The sequence below is a fragment of the Pseudoliparis swirei genome, chromosome 19, assembly GCF_029220125.1.
Source record: "Pseudoliparis swirei isolate HS2019 ecotype Mariana Trench chromosome 19, NWPU_hadal_v1, whole genome shotgun sequence".
Taxonomy (NCBI): Eukaryota; Metazoa; Chordata; class Actinopteri; order Perciformes; family Liparidae; genus Pseudoliparis; species Pseudoliparis swirei.
Genome location: NC_079406.1, coordinates 25,055,690 through 25,071,379, shown reverse-complemented (window position 1 = coordinate 25,071,379; position 15,690 = coordinate 25,055,690). Strand labels below are relative to the sequence as shown.

Here is a 15,690-nt window from a genome sequence, read left to right as displayed (position 1 = left end):
AAATCCTACAAAACTGACTCCAGATCAGCACGTACACACATGGACATGGACTTTAAAAGCAGTGTATATGGTTTGGCACGGGCATATTTTGAGTTCTGATATTGGGCTGGTTTTGATTGGCCATTGGGCTGGTTTTGTCACACAGACCTGGCAACCCTGCCTGTTCGTCTCATTCTCTGTGTGGCTTCGTACTGTTTGGTCCGCGTGTTTGTCGTCCTGTTAGTTGTTTGAGATTAAATATTGTTTTTTTGCAGTAATGTCGGCATTTGGGTCCTCTCTCTCTGCGACATCCGTGACTTATCATGACAAACTGTTAATGATGTCTTGTTATTGCATTGTTATTGCAAAACCGCCCCCCCCCCCCCAAATATGACGAGGCAACTGAAATATTACATAATATACGTATATTAACCTTTCCTTCTCAGTTGTAAATCAGGTTAAATGAGTAATTTATGGAATGGATATTGTACTGTACCGCTATTGTATAAAAGATCAAAAAAATAATAATAAAATAATTTAATTCAGTTTTTTGAGGAAATGAATAAGAAAAAACAACAGTTTTGTTGAAAATCATTTATTTAGCATGTATTTTTATCGTAACACAAGGAGCAGGTGAAGTATTTTACACTACTGGTTGATATAGTCCTCACAAACTGAAAAGGCACACGCCCGTCTCCACATGTTGTCTTCACTTATTCTCCTTTTGTGCTTTCTTCCTTCTGGTAGAAGATCTCCGTCATGGCCGGACGCTCCGACTCCACGCTGTAGCAGCCGGGCCTCGCTCTGACGTGAGCCAGGATCCCTCCGAGCTCTGCGGCTCTCTGGTTCCTGTGGATCAGGAGGACGGAGCAGCCAGAGGGGCAGAGGAGCTCCTCTCTCTCCAGAGCCAGCAGGTCCGGGAGGTACCGCTCGGGGTCGTGGTCCATCAGCACCAGGTCGAGGCCCTCGCCGGTCCCTGGGTCGAGCTCAAGAGATGACCGCAACGCCGGGATGGCCTCCGCTGAGCTGGATGTCAACACCTGGAACTGAAAGAGGGGTTTACAATCCATCTGGTCGATTTATCTTTCCTCCTTCAAGGTTCAAGGTTCAAGGTTTTTTATTTGCCATCTGTGCCTAGACCTGCAGTCCAGACACATCGGAATTATTTTGCAGGGCTCTCCGAGTCAACAGAGGTACAAAACAAACACACTATGATAATAATAATAATAATAATAATAATAAATAGTAAATATGTTTTTCATATTTAAAAACACACTGTACAAAAAAAACACTGTACATTGGATGGTAAAAGAATATACAGTATTAAGTACAGGAACAGGTTATCAACATAATAAAGGAGAGTGCAGAGGTTAATAAATAGGTAATTAAATAGGCTAGTGCTGTACCGAGCTTGTGAAAAGAAAGACGGGGAAGGGGACAGTTATATTGAGATATTGCACATTTTTCAGATGTTGGGGGAAGGTTGTGTGGGGACACTGATTGGAGCATTGCACATTGTCTTTTTTATCTTTTATTTGAAGTGTAATCAAGTCAAAACAATCTCATCTTCCCCCTGGAGGTACCTGTTGGTGTTTGAAGCCAGCCACCAGGATGATTTCCTCCCCCAGCTCAGCTGTGAGTGGGTCCAGCTCCACTGTGACCAGCCGGCCACCAGGGGGCAGCAGACGCAGCATGCGCACCGAGCTGTAGCCACAGTGCGTCCCGAGCTCCAGGACCCGGGAGGGACGGACACGCGCCACCGCCTCATCCAGGGCTTCACCTGCGGGAGAGACCACAGGGGGGGGGGGGGGGGACTCGATCATTTTCATATGTCAATGGTGTCTTATTATTATAATGTGAGGAATTTATGGATGATGACTTTGCAGTTATCTGTAAAAAAAAATCTGCGTGCTTTTATTTTCTGTGTCTCTGACGTCATGTTTTTATTCTGACCATTTTAACATAGTTTCTCTCTTTTATTTTATTTGGTCTGTTTTAAATGTGTGAGTCTTCTGGTTGCATGTCTTGTTCGTAGTTGACAAAGTCTAAGAGTACTTCATATTCTTACTATTAATTGTGTGTGCTATACCCATTGAAACGAGTAAATATTGTATGAACATTGTTTATGTAATCTCATGTTTTTATGTTTGTTTTATGACGTCTGCCTCTCGGGACTGCAGATGAAAAACTGCCTCTTGGTTAATAACTCTGGCACATCGACAGAAATGTTATTATTAATGTGCGTGTCTTTTAACAAATAAACAAAAGGAGAATATATATATATATATTACACAAATAAAATGATGTGACAGTGCAGTGACACACAAATCACAGTGTTTAATTAAAGAGTTACAAGGACTTCCCACAGCTTTAAAGTCATAATCTGTGAGATTCTCATATACAATCATCTTTTCCCTGATTTCATGAAGACACGTCGACCCACTGAATGAACTAAAGTGCTTCTGCACACACACTGACCAGTCTGAGGGCCGATGCAGAGGGACGGGTGTGTGTCGGCGTAGAGGTCAAAGGTCAACAGGACGCTGTGGGCTTTGCCGTGGGTGCACTGGGAGAACACGAAGGAGTGTGTGCTCCTGACACACACTCTCCCTCCTCCTCCTCCTCCTCTTCGCAGCAGCAGCCTCAGGGCAACGCGGCACAGCGCGGCGACTTTGACGCGACAGCGACCGGACGCCACGAGGAGGAGGGCGGGAAGCAGCGGCACGGAGGCGACCACGAGCCACATCTGTGACGGGAGAAGACCCATGAAAGGATGTTGGCATTTCACTGTATCACACTTCAATCTCTGGTATGAAATCATATTTTTTTGGGACGTTATGACTGCAGGAAACACTAAAAATACACGTGTTTCGTTATTATACTGCTATTATTACCATTATTGGTGATATAGAGCTCAACTTGTAAAAATGACAGTTTAATACTCAACCTCACACTCCACTTAATATGAATAACAAATATATGTAATATCTCTATATAGGGAGTGCATGAAGCAATACGTAATTTGTATTTGAACTTGCAACCAGTAAAAAAAGATAACTGAACTCTGGCGCCCCCTGCAGACACGGTGTGGTATTTAAAATATTAAAACAATTATTCAACCCCAAACTCATCTTTTAAATGTAGGAAACAATAAGTCACGAGATGCAGAGATCCTGCATGTTTGACTTACAATTAAATAAAAGTGCTAAAAGTGCTAAACAGGAAGTGCTTCCACTAAATGGATCATAAATATTCAACAAACTCACAATACACCAAAGAGTAAAGCGATGCGGTTTAGTGGGAATTTTGCCAATTCATTTAATTTACATTTGTACAGTAAAACATTATTTTGTAGCATGTCAATAATTGTGGTTCCATATATATATATATATAATTTTACTCCTCCATTATATTTCTTATGTATCTTTAAGGCACTGTCATGGATGTATAGGCTAATGCGTGTTGGAATAAAAACCAAAAATGACTGAATATACCATTTTAACACAAATAACACTGAAGTTAATAGTGTTCAAGTACAACATGATAATGTATATTTCCTGAGACTACTAAGTCATGCCATATATTTGCAGTCGAGGTGTAACACTTGCCATGTTGCCCGTCCAGGTGGAGAGTGTGTCCTGTCAAACGCAGATGGGACTGTCAAGAAAGGTGAGCATGCAGAAGGGAACCAGCCGGTCTCCTGGAAAACAGACCATAATGATCTCCTGAACAGAGATAGTGTTGCACGAAGAACGCGTGAAAGAGATCCAGTGATTTGTCTTTTTGGTATCCAGGACATCGAAGCCTGGGAAGCAGGAGAGAGGAGTGGCGAGTGAATCATTACACACCCACACACACACACACGCACACACACACACACACACACACACACACACACACACACACACACACACACACACACACACACACACACACACACACACACACACACACGCACACACACACACACACACACACACACGCACACGCACACGCACACGGAAACCTGCCTCAAGCTCCTCCCCCTACTTATCAGTACTGCTGCATATTGCCACTAGAGGGCAGCAGATACGTGTTCACCTCAAACCTCGGATTCAGTTTAATAAACTCATGTTTTGGAATTGTTTGGAAAGCTGTTTTTGTAGAATCACATAGACAACCGAGGGCATTTATATAACGCTTTAAATGCATTAATATGTATACTTAAGGCCACTTGACTCAGTATATCTGAGGAGATATCACATTTAAATTGCAGGTTACATATTTTAAATAAATGTTTCATGGGCATCAAAGTGCAAGCTCCCTTATGTCCCCCAAAACAGTGACAACATTAACTAATATTTTACTCAGGAAATTTAATTTGAGTTTACCATTAAAAGGAATTTTCGAAATTAACATGAGGTTTGGGGCTGTCTTAAAAACGGAATAAAAGGGGGACATTAGAAAAAATGCCTAGTGCCTATTGAACTTGTTTTATATATTGGCCTTTTAGAAACCCGTGAAAGTAGTTTATCTAACTTTTTACTTCAAAAATCATAGAAAAAGAGATAAGAATATATTCATTAAGAAAGATAATTACATTATCTATATAGGATTTATTTTTTAATTGCCTCATAATGATCAATGAGTCAGTTTTGTTGGTGCATTTGACCCAAATCAGTGAACTTCTTTCTCTCTCAATTGCCCCATATAGGTTAAATGGGTGTGGGTCCCCAGCGTGTCGCTGCCCTCATTGGCTGCCGGTGGAGTCGCGCTGTGTATTTTTGGCCATTGGAGCGGATCATGCTGCAGTGTGCAAGTCCCTGTCAGTCCAGCTGCATCAAGTTGACCGGCTACAGCTAGATTAATAAGAAACTACAAAAATGGCCGCAGGAGTGGAGTTGTAAATAAAAACAATTAAAATGTCGGAGTTTTAACTTCTTCTAAATGCCTACAGTTCAAACTGATTAATATTAATACATGTTCATAGTATTTTTCCAGTGTTTATTATTTCTTATTAAAAATTAGTTACGAATTTACAGTGCAATTTCCGGTTACCTGCCCGTCTTATTTCCTACCGCCAAAACACGTACGTTCACTTCCGGTTGCGGTCGGCGGTTATCTTGACAGTTGCAATGGCGCGTTACAGTTCAAGTGGATCAATTAATCTTTGAATAATCTGGAAATGTGTTCAAACCAGCGGTAGGTTAAGTTATGTGCTTATTTTTAAGAAACACACACCGACTTTAAATAATATGATTTCCTATGTAAAGATAATAAATATTTTAAAAGGGAAATGAGCTAGTCGGTCTTTAGCCTGCAGGTTGAATGGTAGGCCACAAGTCGGTCAAGGACTTTTGTTTTCACCGCCCTTTCAATTATGAAGTCTCCCAAAGTTCGCTTACTTACTCTAAGTTATTAATTTGCAGTCTAACGTATCGTTCTTGACTTGTTAACAGAGTTTTAAAACCATAACTTTCAGCTAACGCTGGTGATGTTAAATCTAACCTCAAGAAACTAAGCTAACCGAGCTAATGGTGAGATGGTAAAACGTAACCTACGGTGAAAAATGCTGACATCGAAATAACGAGGCATTTTAAAGTGTGACTTGTTACCGCATTTATTCATTACATGTGTATTGTGAGAGATATTTAAATGCTCCCAATTGTGAAATACTTTCTCAGGCTTTTATTTTGAATGGTCTCACCGGAAGCTAACTAACCTAACGGTCATTCTTTCAGTGAGACGGCCTGACTTTACATTAGAAAAACGAGAACATTATCAAAATTACACGGCATTGTAAAGGGTGCGGCAGCGAGGGTGTCTTGTTACAGGAACAATTCATTCAATACTACTTGTATTATATCTGAATGCCGCTAATTGTGCGGTATTTTCTTAGTCTCTTATTTTGAAAGGCCTCACCGGAAGCCATAGGAGTGACTCACGCTGACTTGATGCTGGTTGTCTGCCCACAGACTCCAACAGGAGCGAGACCGGAGAGCAGCAACTGGTACGTTCGCCTCGCCGGTGCCGCTGCCGCAACAAGCTGACCGACGCAATTCACGTCGAATTTCGGTGGAATTAACACGAATATATATATTTTTTGATACAAGCTTTAATACCTGGGAGAGCAGAGCTTCTTCGCCAATGGCAAGTCCGGTTGCAGACATCGGACAGTCTCATCAGCATCACCCTGTGACTGAGTCGGCCGCTGACTCCGCATTTCAGGAGGCGCAGAAATGGATAGAGGTGAGTCACACGGAGTCAGAATACTGGTTTTAACTCCAGCACGTTGCTTCTGTTTTGTTGTGTTTTTTGCGCCATTGTTTTGTTGTCTACCGCGTGGTCCTGGTTACTTGTGTGCAGCCGGCTTCTGCAGTGCCTCCTAAGAACTGCACGTTTGAATTTATTGCTTCGTCACCTGTTGAAAGGTGACTCAATTATTTTACTAATATTCCGGCAAAATCTTCTCCACTGTATTTCCTTTTTGAAGATCCTCTGTTGGGTTAAAGTGTGCTTCTTGCTCAGAAATATCTCAAACATGTTTTTTTAGTCTTCTGCAATATCACATTCCTTTTAATAACTTGTCCCTGAATTTTAATACTGAGTTCGAAACGACAGTAAAACCCTCAAAGTAGAATTGTTCATCCTTGACGTCTCCTGTTACTTCTATGCTTCTGCACATAGTTCTCTCGACCCTCCTGAATGTTGCAGCAGCCCTTCAGTTGTTTTTTGGTGGCGGGCCGTTGGACAGTAGCTGCGGCGACTAGTGTGTGCGTTTGGCCCGAAAACAAAGAAATGCATCATGTGGAATGGATTGTTGCCTCGTCGTGAGCCCGGCGAACAATAAATCACACAAACGAGGTTTTTTTTGTTCCTGGAGAATGTTTGAGTCTCGCCGACATTCGCCTGCCCCCGTCGCTTTTGACTGTCATCCTGCGGCGAGCGGTCCTCCTCGCGTCGGCCCTCCAAACGCCGGCGGCTGGCCGCTTACTGAAGCTCGCTGTGGCACAAAGTGAATGACTCGATGTAGCAGGGGCGTGCAGGAGGATTATAGGCCCCCCTCTCATTTAATCATTGACACATTGAGACCTACACTCATAACCGGGAAAAACCGAGAAAACAATATTGACGGTAGAGCTGAGACGATCGGTCTATTTTTTTTTAAAATGACCTTTGCATTGAAAATGTGGAAGGTTATGTTTTGATCGCCATTTATTTATTTGTATGTATGCGTGTTGCTCGCATAACACAAAAAGTATAAAACCGAATCGCATGACATTTGGTGGGATGATTGGTTATTATCCGGGGACCATTTGATTAGATTCTAGTCTAGTTTCCATATTGTGTTTAAACTAATCACACTGTATTACATCTAAAATGAGTATTGACAATGAAAGATCCTCTTTAAGAGGGTCAGGAGCCATCACGGACCTATTTAGCGGCACCAAACTCCTCGGAGGCCCGTATCGAGTCTTTAAAAAGCCACGACTGACCTAGAATCTCTGAGGCAGCGCAGGACTGAGAGCTCAAAAGGCGGGAGTGAGCTGATGCCACTCCTGCGTGGTTCTTTTGTCACCCTTCCCCCCACGGGGACTGATTTTATTTCCCGTACGCACCTGGTGACGGATCTTCGTTCACCTCGGGGAACCGGGGTCAGGTGACGGGATCCTGAGTGCACAAAGCAACTCGGAGCCGCAGTGAGCGTCCTAGCGGCCAGTGTCTGACGGCTTGTATCCACATGCGGTGTCATAAAGGGTCAAGACTCGAGCTTGAGGTCATAACAACGGGTCTCCTGCAAAAACATGTAAAACTAGAACGGGCACTCGGTAGAGCGCATACCTTCGCATATCACAAGACTGGGCATTGAATTATGAACATGTTGGCATTAGTTGCATGCCAATTGGATACAAATTGACCGCGCTATGGCAAAAAGAAGATTTTGACCTTTTCATGACCTTGACCTTTGACCTGATCGATCCCAAAATCTAAACAAATGGTCCCCGGATAATAACCAATCATCCCACCAAATGTCATGCGATTCTGTTTAATACTTTTTGAGTTATGCGAGTAACACGCATACAAATAAATAAATACACAGCGATCAAAACATAACCTTCCGCATTTTCAATGCGAAGGTAAAAAACTCCGTCAGCCGTACATCCGTGGTTATAAGCCAAAGTTTCCCCGTCTTTTTCTTCTCGTTTTCGCCATTTAAAGTTTGTAATCGTAACTTAAAGACCTATAAGTGCAATATTGAGTTATTGATTTGCAAAGCCTCGTCTTCTGACCTTCTGAAGGAGCGCCACGCTTAAACGATGGCTGCCCACGTTGCATGTACTGGAGACGAAAACAATCGGATGACATCATCCGGTCTTGCAGAGGTATGCTGGATCACTTCATGCGGCATTTTTAGGGCCTGTTCGAACTACATTTATTTGGCATGATGTTTCTTTTAATAACTCGGAGCAGTTACTCAGAGTTATTAAAGGTTTGTTATGGCAGGTGAGAATAATTTGAACTCTGCTGTGGATTTGCTAACAACACACACACACACACACCGTTAAGTCTCCTGTTGAAAACCAGATTCATGGCCCTCTGTCAACGGGTTCTGGCCGTCCCACCGTAGTTGCATCCGGATTAGGAACTGATATACAGTCCAGCGTTGGATTTCACCCTGCAGGTGAGCGTAGCACCATGACTGTCAGACATTTGTTGTATACCTTCAGAAACTCTTCACATCCGTTGCGATATAGAGCAGAGATGGGATGGTTTGCAACGTTGTTTTCTAGCAATCTATTTCCATGCAATCACAAAGAAGTACTTATGTTCATGTTCTTTCGCTCATAAAATTGTTTTCACTGGAATTACTTTGGATGAGATGTTCTAGATAACTGTAGTGCTCCTGAAAGGATAGATGACTTCATCTCGCTTCACGTTTGGTTCGCGACTAACTAACCAAGATTTAAGAAAATATATGTCTGGGAGAGATCACTTTTGTTCTCAAGCAAGTAACTCGTATCGTCAGCATCAGAAATACACCAGGGTAAAGGGCAAAACTGCCCCTAAGAAGTATAATTTTGCCCCTGATATCACTAGGAGAGGGGCACAAAATTCCCCCATAATTTCCTCTAATAATTATGATAATTTAATAGCCTTTTGTTTTTGTACTTTGTTGTGTGTGTCCTATCTGTTTTGCCTGTACTGTACACACACAAAAATCAATAAATATACTTTTAAATTACAAAAAAAGAAGAATATAAGTTATAATTGTTAATAGTTGTTTACAAAATTTAATAATAATAATGAACAACAAAGAAATAAGAATAACATATAATATTATTGATGTTTTCTGTTTAAAAAATCTAAACATTTTGAATCTGTAGACTACTGCCTATTGGTCTTATTATTGCCATTTATATGACAATTGCTCTTACACTGTAAGCCTAAATCAGTATATTTATTATTTTCAAAAAGTGCCCCCAATTTCTTTTTAAATGCCCCTGGATTTCAGTCACTGGAGGCAAAAATTGCCCCCGAAAAAAGATGTACATGTCCTACCATGCGTATCGTCCACTTTCCTCCTCTCACATGTCACCATGAGGGATGAACTCCGGCAAATGGCGACCCACCTCGATGTTCACACCTGCACTCATTACTTCCTCGCCTGCCGCTTCCCCTCAGTGATGCAGTTGCTAACGACGGCGTTTAGGCTCCTGTGACCTTCAGAAGGGCCCGACCGGCCCTATGATGAGGCTGATTGATGTGTGTCACGGAGCATCTGCCCGGTTTGATGAGTTGGCTTTCTTCTGAACGGTGGTGGTTGGGGACTATTTTGCCGTTTGCAAATTCAAAACCAGAGAACTTCAAACTGCGAGAGAATAACTCTCGCCTTGTTGAGATTAAATCCATTCGTGTCGGAGAGACACTCAACTGATGGATTGACGTGAGAACTTTGCACTAGAACAAACGGAAACGCTTAAATCATTTAACCTGAAACATGCAAAGAAAAGCAAATCCAGTTTGTCACGTGGAGTGTAATGCGATATCTTCTCAAGAATGAGATTAACTCGCTTGGGTATTGTTGGTTTCTGGTTTTCCTTGGTGTCAGCCAGACTATATCGACTAGCGGTTAAACTGAGAGACTGTATTGTAATGCTGAAAGCACTCTGCACTGGGGTCTGCAACATGTGCTAGGTCCTCCGCTTAAATTCAAGCTGCTCCGTTATGTCATTGTGTTCTTTTTTTTGCGCCTGCATGTCTACAAAAATCCGATATTAAATGTGGGATTTTGCCCAGTCGTTTTTACAGTCGGTTCAAGTTTAAAGCTTGGTGCTGTCGGGGTTCGTACGGTCATGGAAAACCTGGAAAAGTCATGGAATTTTAAAACTGTCATTTCCAGGCCTGAAAAAGTCATGGAAAAAAACATAAATCATAACAGTTTTGGAAAAGTCACGGAATATTTGTTATCATCACATGTTCATTTACGCGGAGTTTAAAATAATTAATATGTTTTTTTTAAAGAAAGACGCTCAAAATATAAGCCGGCGTCCGCTCTCAATACGCAACATGTTCTAAATTGTTCGTGTTTATACCGAGATTTCCGTTTGGTCATGGAAATTTGGTTTAAAGTCCTGGAAATCCATTGGTCAAAACGTGTAAGAACCCTGTGCTCCATGCTGGAAAAGGGACACATTTCGAAATGAATGTTTTTACGATCATCTTGTTGACGCTCGATTTATTCGTGCTTGATTGGCAAGATATCGTTCTTTTTTCTTTTCGTCCAGCGCTAGTCTGAACTAGTTTAGAGTCTCTTCTCTTTTTGTGTCTTTGTCTTGAGTGTTTCTCTTTCTGTCACCCTGCCCCCCCCCCCACCCCTTCTTCTGTCCAAGTCATGGCATGTTTTAGGGGGCTCTGAATAACAGAAAGTTCCATTGTGACGCGCCTGAAAGAGAAGGTGATATCATCTGCATGTCAATGGCTCATATCACTCCAGTGATGTCATTGCACTCGACAGACAAATCACCAGACTGATCCATGTCACTCGAGGTTTAATCCTCATTCAGTGTTTCACAGGACAGACGACGGATTTCATGTTTGGTATGTGTTGTATTTGTGTATAGGAGTCTGCACATACATCGCGGTTGTGTGTTTTTATTCTTTACATCCTCATATCCCAGAGTAAGTCTTGTGGAAAGGGGTAATGGAAGACGTCCAGTAGACACTAGACGATTTTGCTAAACAAACCGGTTTTAATAAATCAACATGCATAATTGCAAAAAGTACAATTAGACCCACCGACCGAATTAAACTGGAATGAGACGCAGTTTATGAGGTCAAAGTGCCAGACGGGCTTCGACTTGACGACAGCTCTTCAGGTTTGCTACGGAAACTTTGAGTTAATGTGCCAGGAAACGACAAAACGGGCCAAGCAAATGGGCAGGAGAGGTGAGAGGCGCCAAGAACCCAAAGAGCCTTTCACACTGATGATGGTCATCCCCACGCATCGCAAGGACAATTTGTCGTGTCCCCCACGCTTCCATGAGCTTCGTTCGGTGGAAGATGCATGGAAGGTTGGTTTGGAAAACTGTGTATTTGAATAGCAATTGTGCCAATAATATAACACGAGATCATGGTTGTGTGATTGGGCTCATTTATTTTCTGTTTAAACATTGTGTGAAACAAAACAGTTCCAACTAGAATGGGCACTCGGTAGAGCGCATACCTTCGCATGTCACAAGATTGGGCATTGAATTATGAAAATGTTGCCATTAGTTGCATGCCAATTGGATAGAAATTGACAGCTATGGTAAAAAGAAGATTATGACGTTTTCATGACCTTGACCTTTGACCCGATCGATCACAAAATCTAATTAAATGGTCCCCGGATAATAACTAATCATCCCACCAAATTTCATGTGATTCGGTTTAATACTTTTTGAGTTATGCGAGGAACACGCATACAAATAAATAAATACACGGTAAACAAAACCTTCTGCATTTTCAATGCGAAGGTAAAAATACTTTTTCCATTGTAGGAAATAATGTACTCTCTGCAAACATATTATTAATTTGTTTAAATCCTTTGAAATATGGAATTGCTTCAAATTGGGCACCCGATAATTGACATCCTTGAAACTGCTCGTAGGTTTGCGATGAAAGTGGAGTCGACATTTAAACCTCACTTTAATAGATAAAAGCTTGTAGCTGCTTTTGATACTGGTTTTGATACTCCAGTGCTTTTTGAAGTACATTTTTTTGTTTGTTTTTGCTGCAGTCACTTTGGATGGATACTCATGGGAGAACCGTTGTCTCCTCTCTGATTTTCAAAGAGAGCCACGATAGCCTGATAGGCCCTTGACGAAAAAGATCACACGGCCAATTTCACCTCACAGTAAGGATGCAAATCCATCAACAACAGGCCCGTGAGTGACACCCGGCACTATACCGTGTTCATTCTCTGAATTGGCCCCGCTAAAGGCTCTTCTTTCAGAATTTGAGAAATGCAGCGCAGCACACACCTCTGTTTTTTTTGGGCCCACGGCTGTTTTTTGTGAAACTGGCGCCGTGTTCTTTCGAAAGATCTGTAGCCTCCTCTGAAGTCATCCACGATGATGTCATTCCCAGTTCGGGGGCATTGTGTTTCTTTGCCGCGGTGTCGACTGATGTGTGAAGTGCCGGGATGTCTCGTCGGTTGTTTTCAAAGTGCATGAGATGCAAGGAAGAGTGTAATTTTAGAAGGAAATGTCTGTCAGAGAAGGGTTTAGTCTGGTTTGAGGCTGTCCCCTTTACCACTCAGCCGGGCGCTCTGAGGAACTGGACCTTGATGTTCTACCACAACCCCCTTTCAACCCCGTGCCTCTTGAGTGAAGAGTTCAGAGTACACAGATAAGTGTGTTATTACAGGATAAGAATGGAGTTGAAACGTGGACATGATTCATTTCAGGAGCCCAAGTCTTTCTTTTCATTCATCTGCATTCAGAGCTGAATTCATGACGTCTGCTTTCGGTGTGTGTTTATGGTCGTGGTTAAATAATGCCATAATTAAGCAATTTAGACAAAATGGATAATGAGTCGGAGCCATGCAAATGTTTTGCAAAGTGTTACATTTAGATATTTTCACAATCTGGAAACTACTCAAGTTATCCATGAAGGTCAACAGTCTCCAAGCTGTTTTGGCCACAGTTGTAGAGGCTTGTCATGTATCTATGTTGCCCAGCGTTGGAAATGTACGAGGGCAAAGGGCAAAACTGCCCCTGAGAAATATAATTTTGCCCCCGATATCACCAGAAGAGGGCCAAAAAACACCCCCATAATTTCCTCTAATAATTATAATTTAATATAGTGTTTTGTTTGTGTTCTTTGTTTTGTCTGTATTGTACTGTACACAAAAAAAATCAATAAATATAATTTAAAAATTATAAAAAACTAAGAAATAAGTTATTGTTAATAGTGGTTTACATTTTTTTAAATAAATACTGCCTAATAGTCTTAATTGCCATTTTTGTGACAATTGCTCATATACTGTAAGCCTAAATAAGTATTTTTATTATTTTTGAACAACGGTTAAATGTTATTTCACAAGTTTCAAAAAAGTGCCCTCAATTTATTTTTAAATTACTCTGGATTTCAGTCAGTGGGGAAAAAAATTGCCCCCTAAAAAATATAGAAATGTCCTCCCCTGATGTTGCTTAAATTAAAGCCTCCAAAGCACCATGGATTGAAGAAGTCTTAACACAACCATCCGCGTTCTGTTCCGCTGAGCTGTAGCCGATTAGAAGTACAAAAAAGAACAACAAATTGGACGCCGTCGTTTTTTCACCATATTGATTAAAGCTCCTTCTTAGTCGAACACAAATCGGCGCCACACACATCTTCACTAACTCACGCACATGAGAAATCCCTGAAAGTAAGATGCTAATCACTAATCCTGGTTATGATCTCCTTAATCTCGGCAGAAGACGTCTGTCCTCTCCTGCTGAAGCAGGGAAAAGATGGGAAGGGATTAGATGTTTCAGAGAAGCCCTGCCATTACATCTATATGTTGATTATTTCAACCCCCCAAATGAAACAACCACATTTTCATATTCTAGCTTTTACCTTTTTGACATTTTATGAGTGCTATCCGACGCATCGGTGTGTGAGATATGGTCAGATGCTTTTGTGTATGAGTTGGGCAGATTAGGAGTGCCTCTCTGCATACAAGCAAAACCCCACCTCGTAAACAACAATAATGCACTTGTCAGCAAACGCCTCCCAGTCTGGGTTCAGATGGCTCTTTATGAACACACGCACGTTTGGGTTGAGAGGTGATCATGTGGTGGATTACCAAAGAAATGGGAGATTAAACCTCCTACACCACCGCCCCTCTCACCAAGGCAACATGAATCCACTTGAGGTCATTCCATATTTTTCTGGAAATCCAATGTCATAATGGCAGAGACTTTTAGGCAAAACATGAACACGGTTTTAGTTTTCATATTTTCTGAACTTGAACGCAACGTCCTCGATCATCAGCCATGCTGGTGTTTTTTCGTCTGTCCTGTTGACTTGAGTAACCTTCATATCGAGGAGCTTTCAGATGAAGCAGGTGGTTTGTTGGCTGCTGTTCACTTCCAAGAACAGGAAAGTGGATATTTTTTAAAAAGCTACACCTGCCAAACCAGACACACATTAAGATGTGTGCTCGGGGTTCATACGGTCATTGAAAACCTGGAATTATAAAATGGTTATTTCCAGGCCTGGAAAAGTCATGAAAACAATGTAATCCCAAAAGTTTAGGAAAATTCATAGAAATGTGTTATATTCGCATTTTCATTTACGCTGAGTTTGAAATAATTAATATATTTTAAAAGAAAGACGCTCAAAATATAAGCAGCCATACGCTCTCATACTGGCGGAGAAAATTTTATTTTTTCCGCGTTGCGAGTGAACGCACCTTAACTGAAAGGTTCGGTGGCCAGAGCAACAGTAGCTCAGGGAAGCGGTCAGCATAATCTCCTATGCCAGTGAAGTGTAACTTTAACCTTGTTGGCTACTATGTGTGGTGGAAAAACATTCAACATGTCAAGCATGGGAGAGGCATGAACAAGCCATGCTCATGGAAGCAGACGTCAGAGCGCCGCTACTGCTAGAAGCTAGAGGAGCTAGAAGCTAGAGGATAGAAGCTAGAGACTAGAGCAGCTAAAAGCTAGAGGATAGAAGCTAGATGATAGAAGCTAGAGACTAGAGCAGCTAAAAGCTAGAGGAGCTAGAAGCTAGAGGATAGAAGCTAGAGACCAGAGCAGCTAGAGGAGCTAGAAGCTAGAGGATAGAAGCTAGAGAATAGAAGCTAGATGATAGAAGCTAGAGACCAGAGCAGCTAAAAGCTAGAGGAGCTCGAAGCTAGAGGATAGAAGCTAGAGACCAGAGCAGCTAAAAGCTAGAGGAGCTCAAAGCTAGAAGATAGAAGCTAGAGACCAGAGAAGCTAGAGGATAGAAGCTAGAGACCAGAGCAGCTAAAAGCTAGAGGAGCTAGAAGCTAGAGGATAGAAGCTAGAGACCAGAGCAGCTAAAAGCTAGAGGAGCTCGAAGCTAGAGGATAGAAGCTAGAGACCAGAGCAGCTAAAAGCTAGAGGAGCTAGAAGCTAGAGGATAGAAGCTAGAGAATAGAAGCTAGATGGTGGAAGCTAGAGACTAGAGCAGCGAGGAGCTAGAGGAGCTAGGCCAGCTAGAGCTAGAACCTAGAGCTAG

The 15,690-nt window shown here is 41.9% G+C and overlaps 2 protein-coding genes across 11 annotated transcripts in view; one reads left to right on the top strand and one right to left on the bottom strand.

Annotated features, from left to right (window-relative positions):
- Positions 1-564: 564 nt before the first annotated feature.
- Positions 565-3,675, bottom strand: LOC130210192 (catechol O-methyltransferase-like). Its single transcript, XM_056440213.1, has 4 exons — positions 3,588-3,675; positions 2,458-2,725; positions 1,563-1,759; positions 565-1,025 (listed from the first exon to the last, which is right to left on the bottom strand). Exons 1-4 carry the CDS (start codon positions 3,588-3,590, stop codon positions 693-695), a joined length of 801 nt encoding a protein of 266 aa, XP_056296188.1. The 5' UTR covers positions 3,591-3,675; the 3' UTR covers positions 565-692.
- Positions 3,676-5,986: 2,311 nt separating this feature from the next.
- Positions 5,987-15,690, top strand: part of LOC130210188 (LIM and calponin homology domains-containing protein 1-like) — a 101,728-nt gene continuing 92,024 nt past the window's right edge. For all 10 annotated transcript variants that reach the window (XM_056440201.1, XM_056440208.1, XM_056440202.1 and 7 more), the window contains exon 1: positions 5,987-6,207. In XM_056440201.1, the coding sequence (XP_056296176.1) occupies positions 6,106-6,207 (102 nt within the window). In that variant the 5' untranslated portion in view covers positions 5,987-6,105. The remainder of the gene's footprint in view (positions 6,208-15,690) is intronic.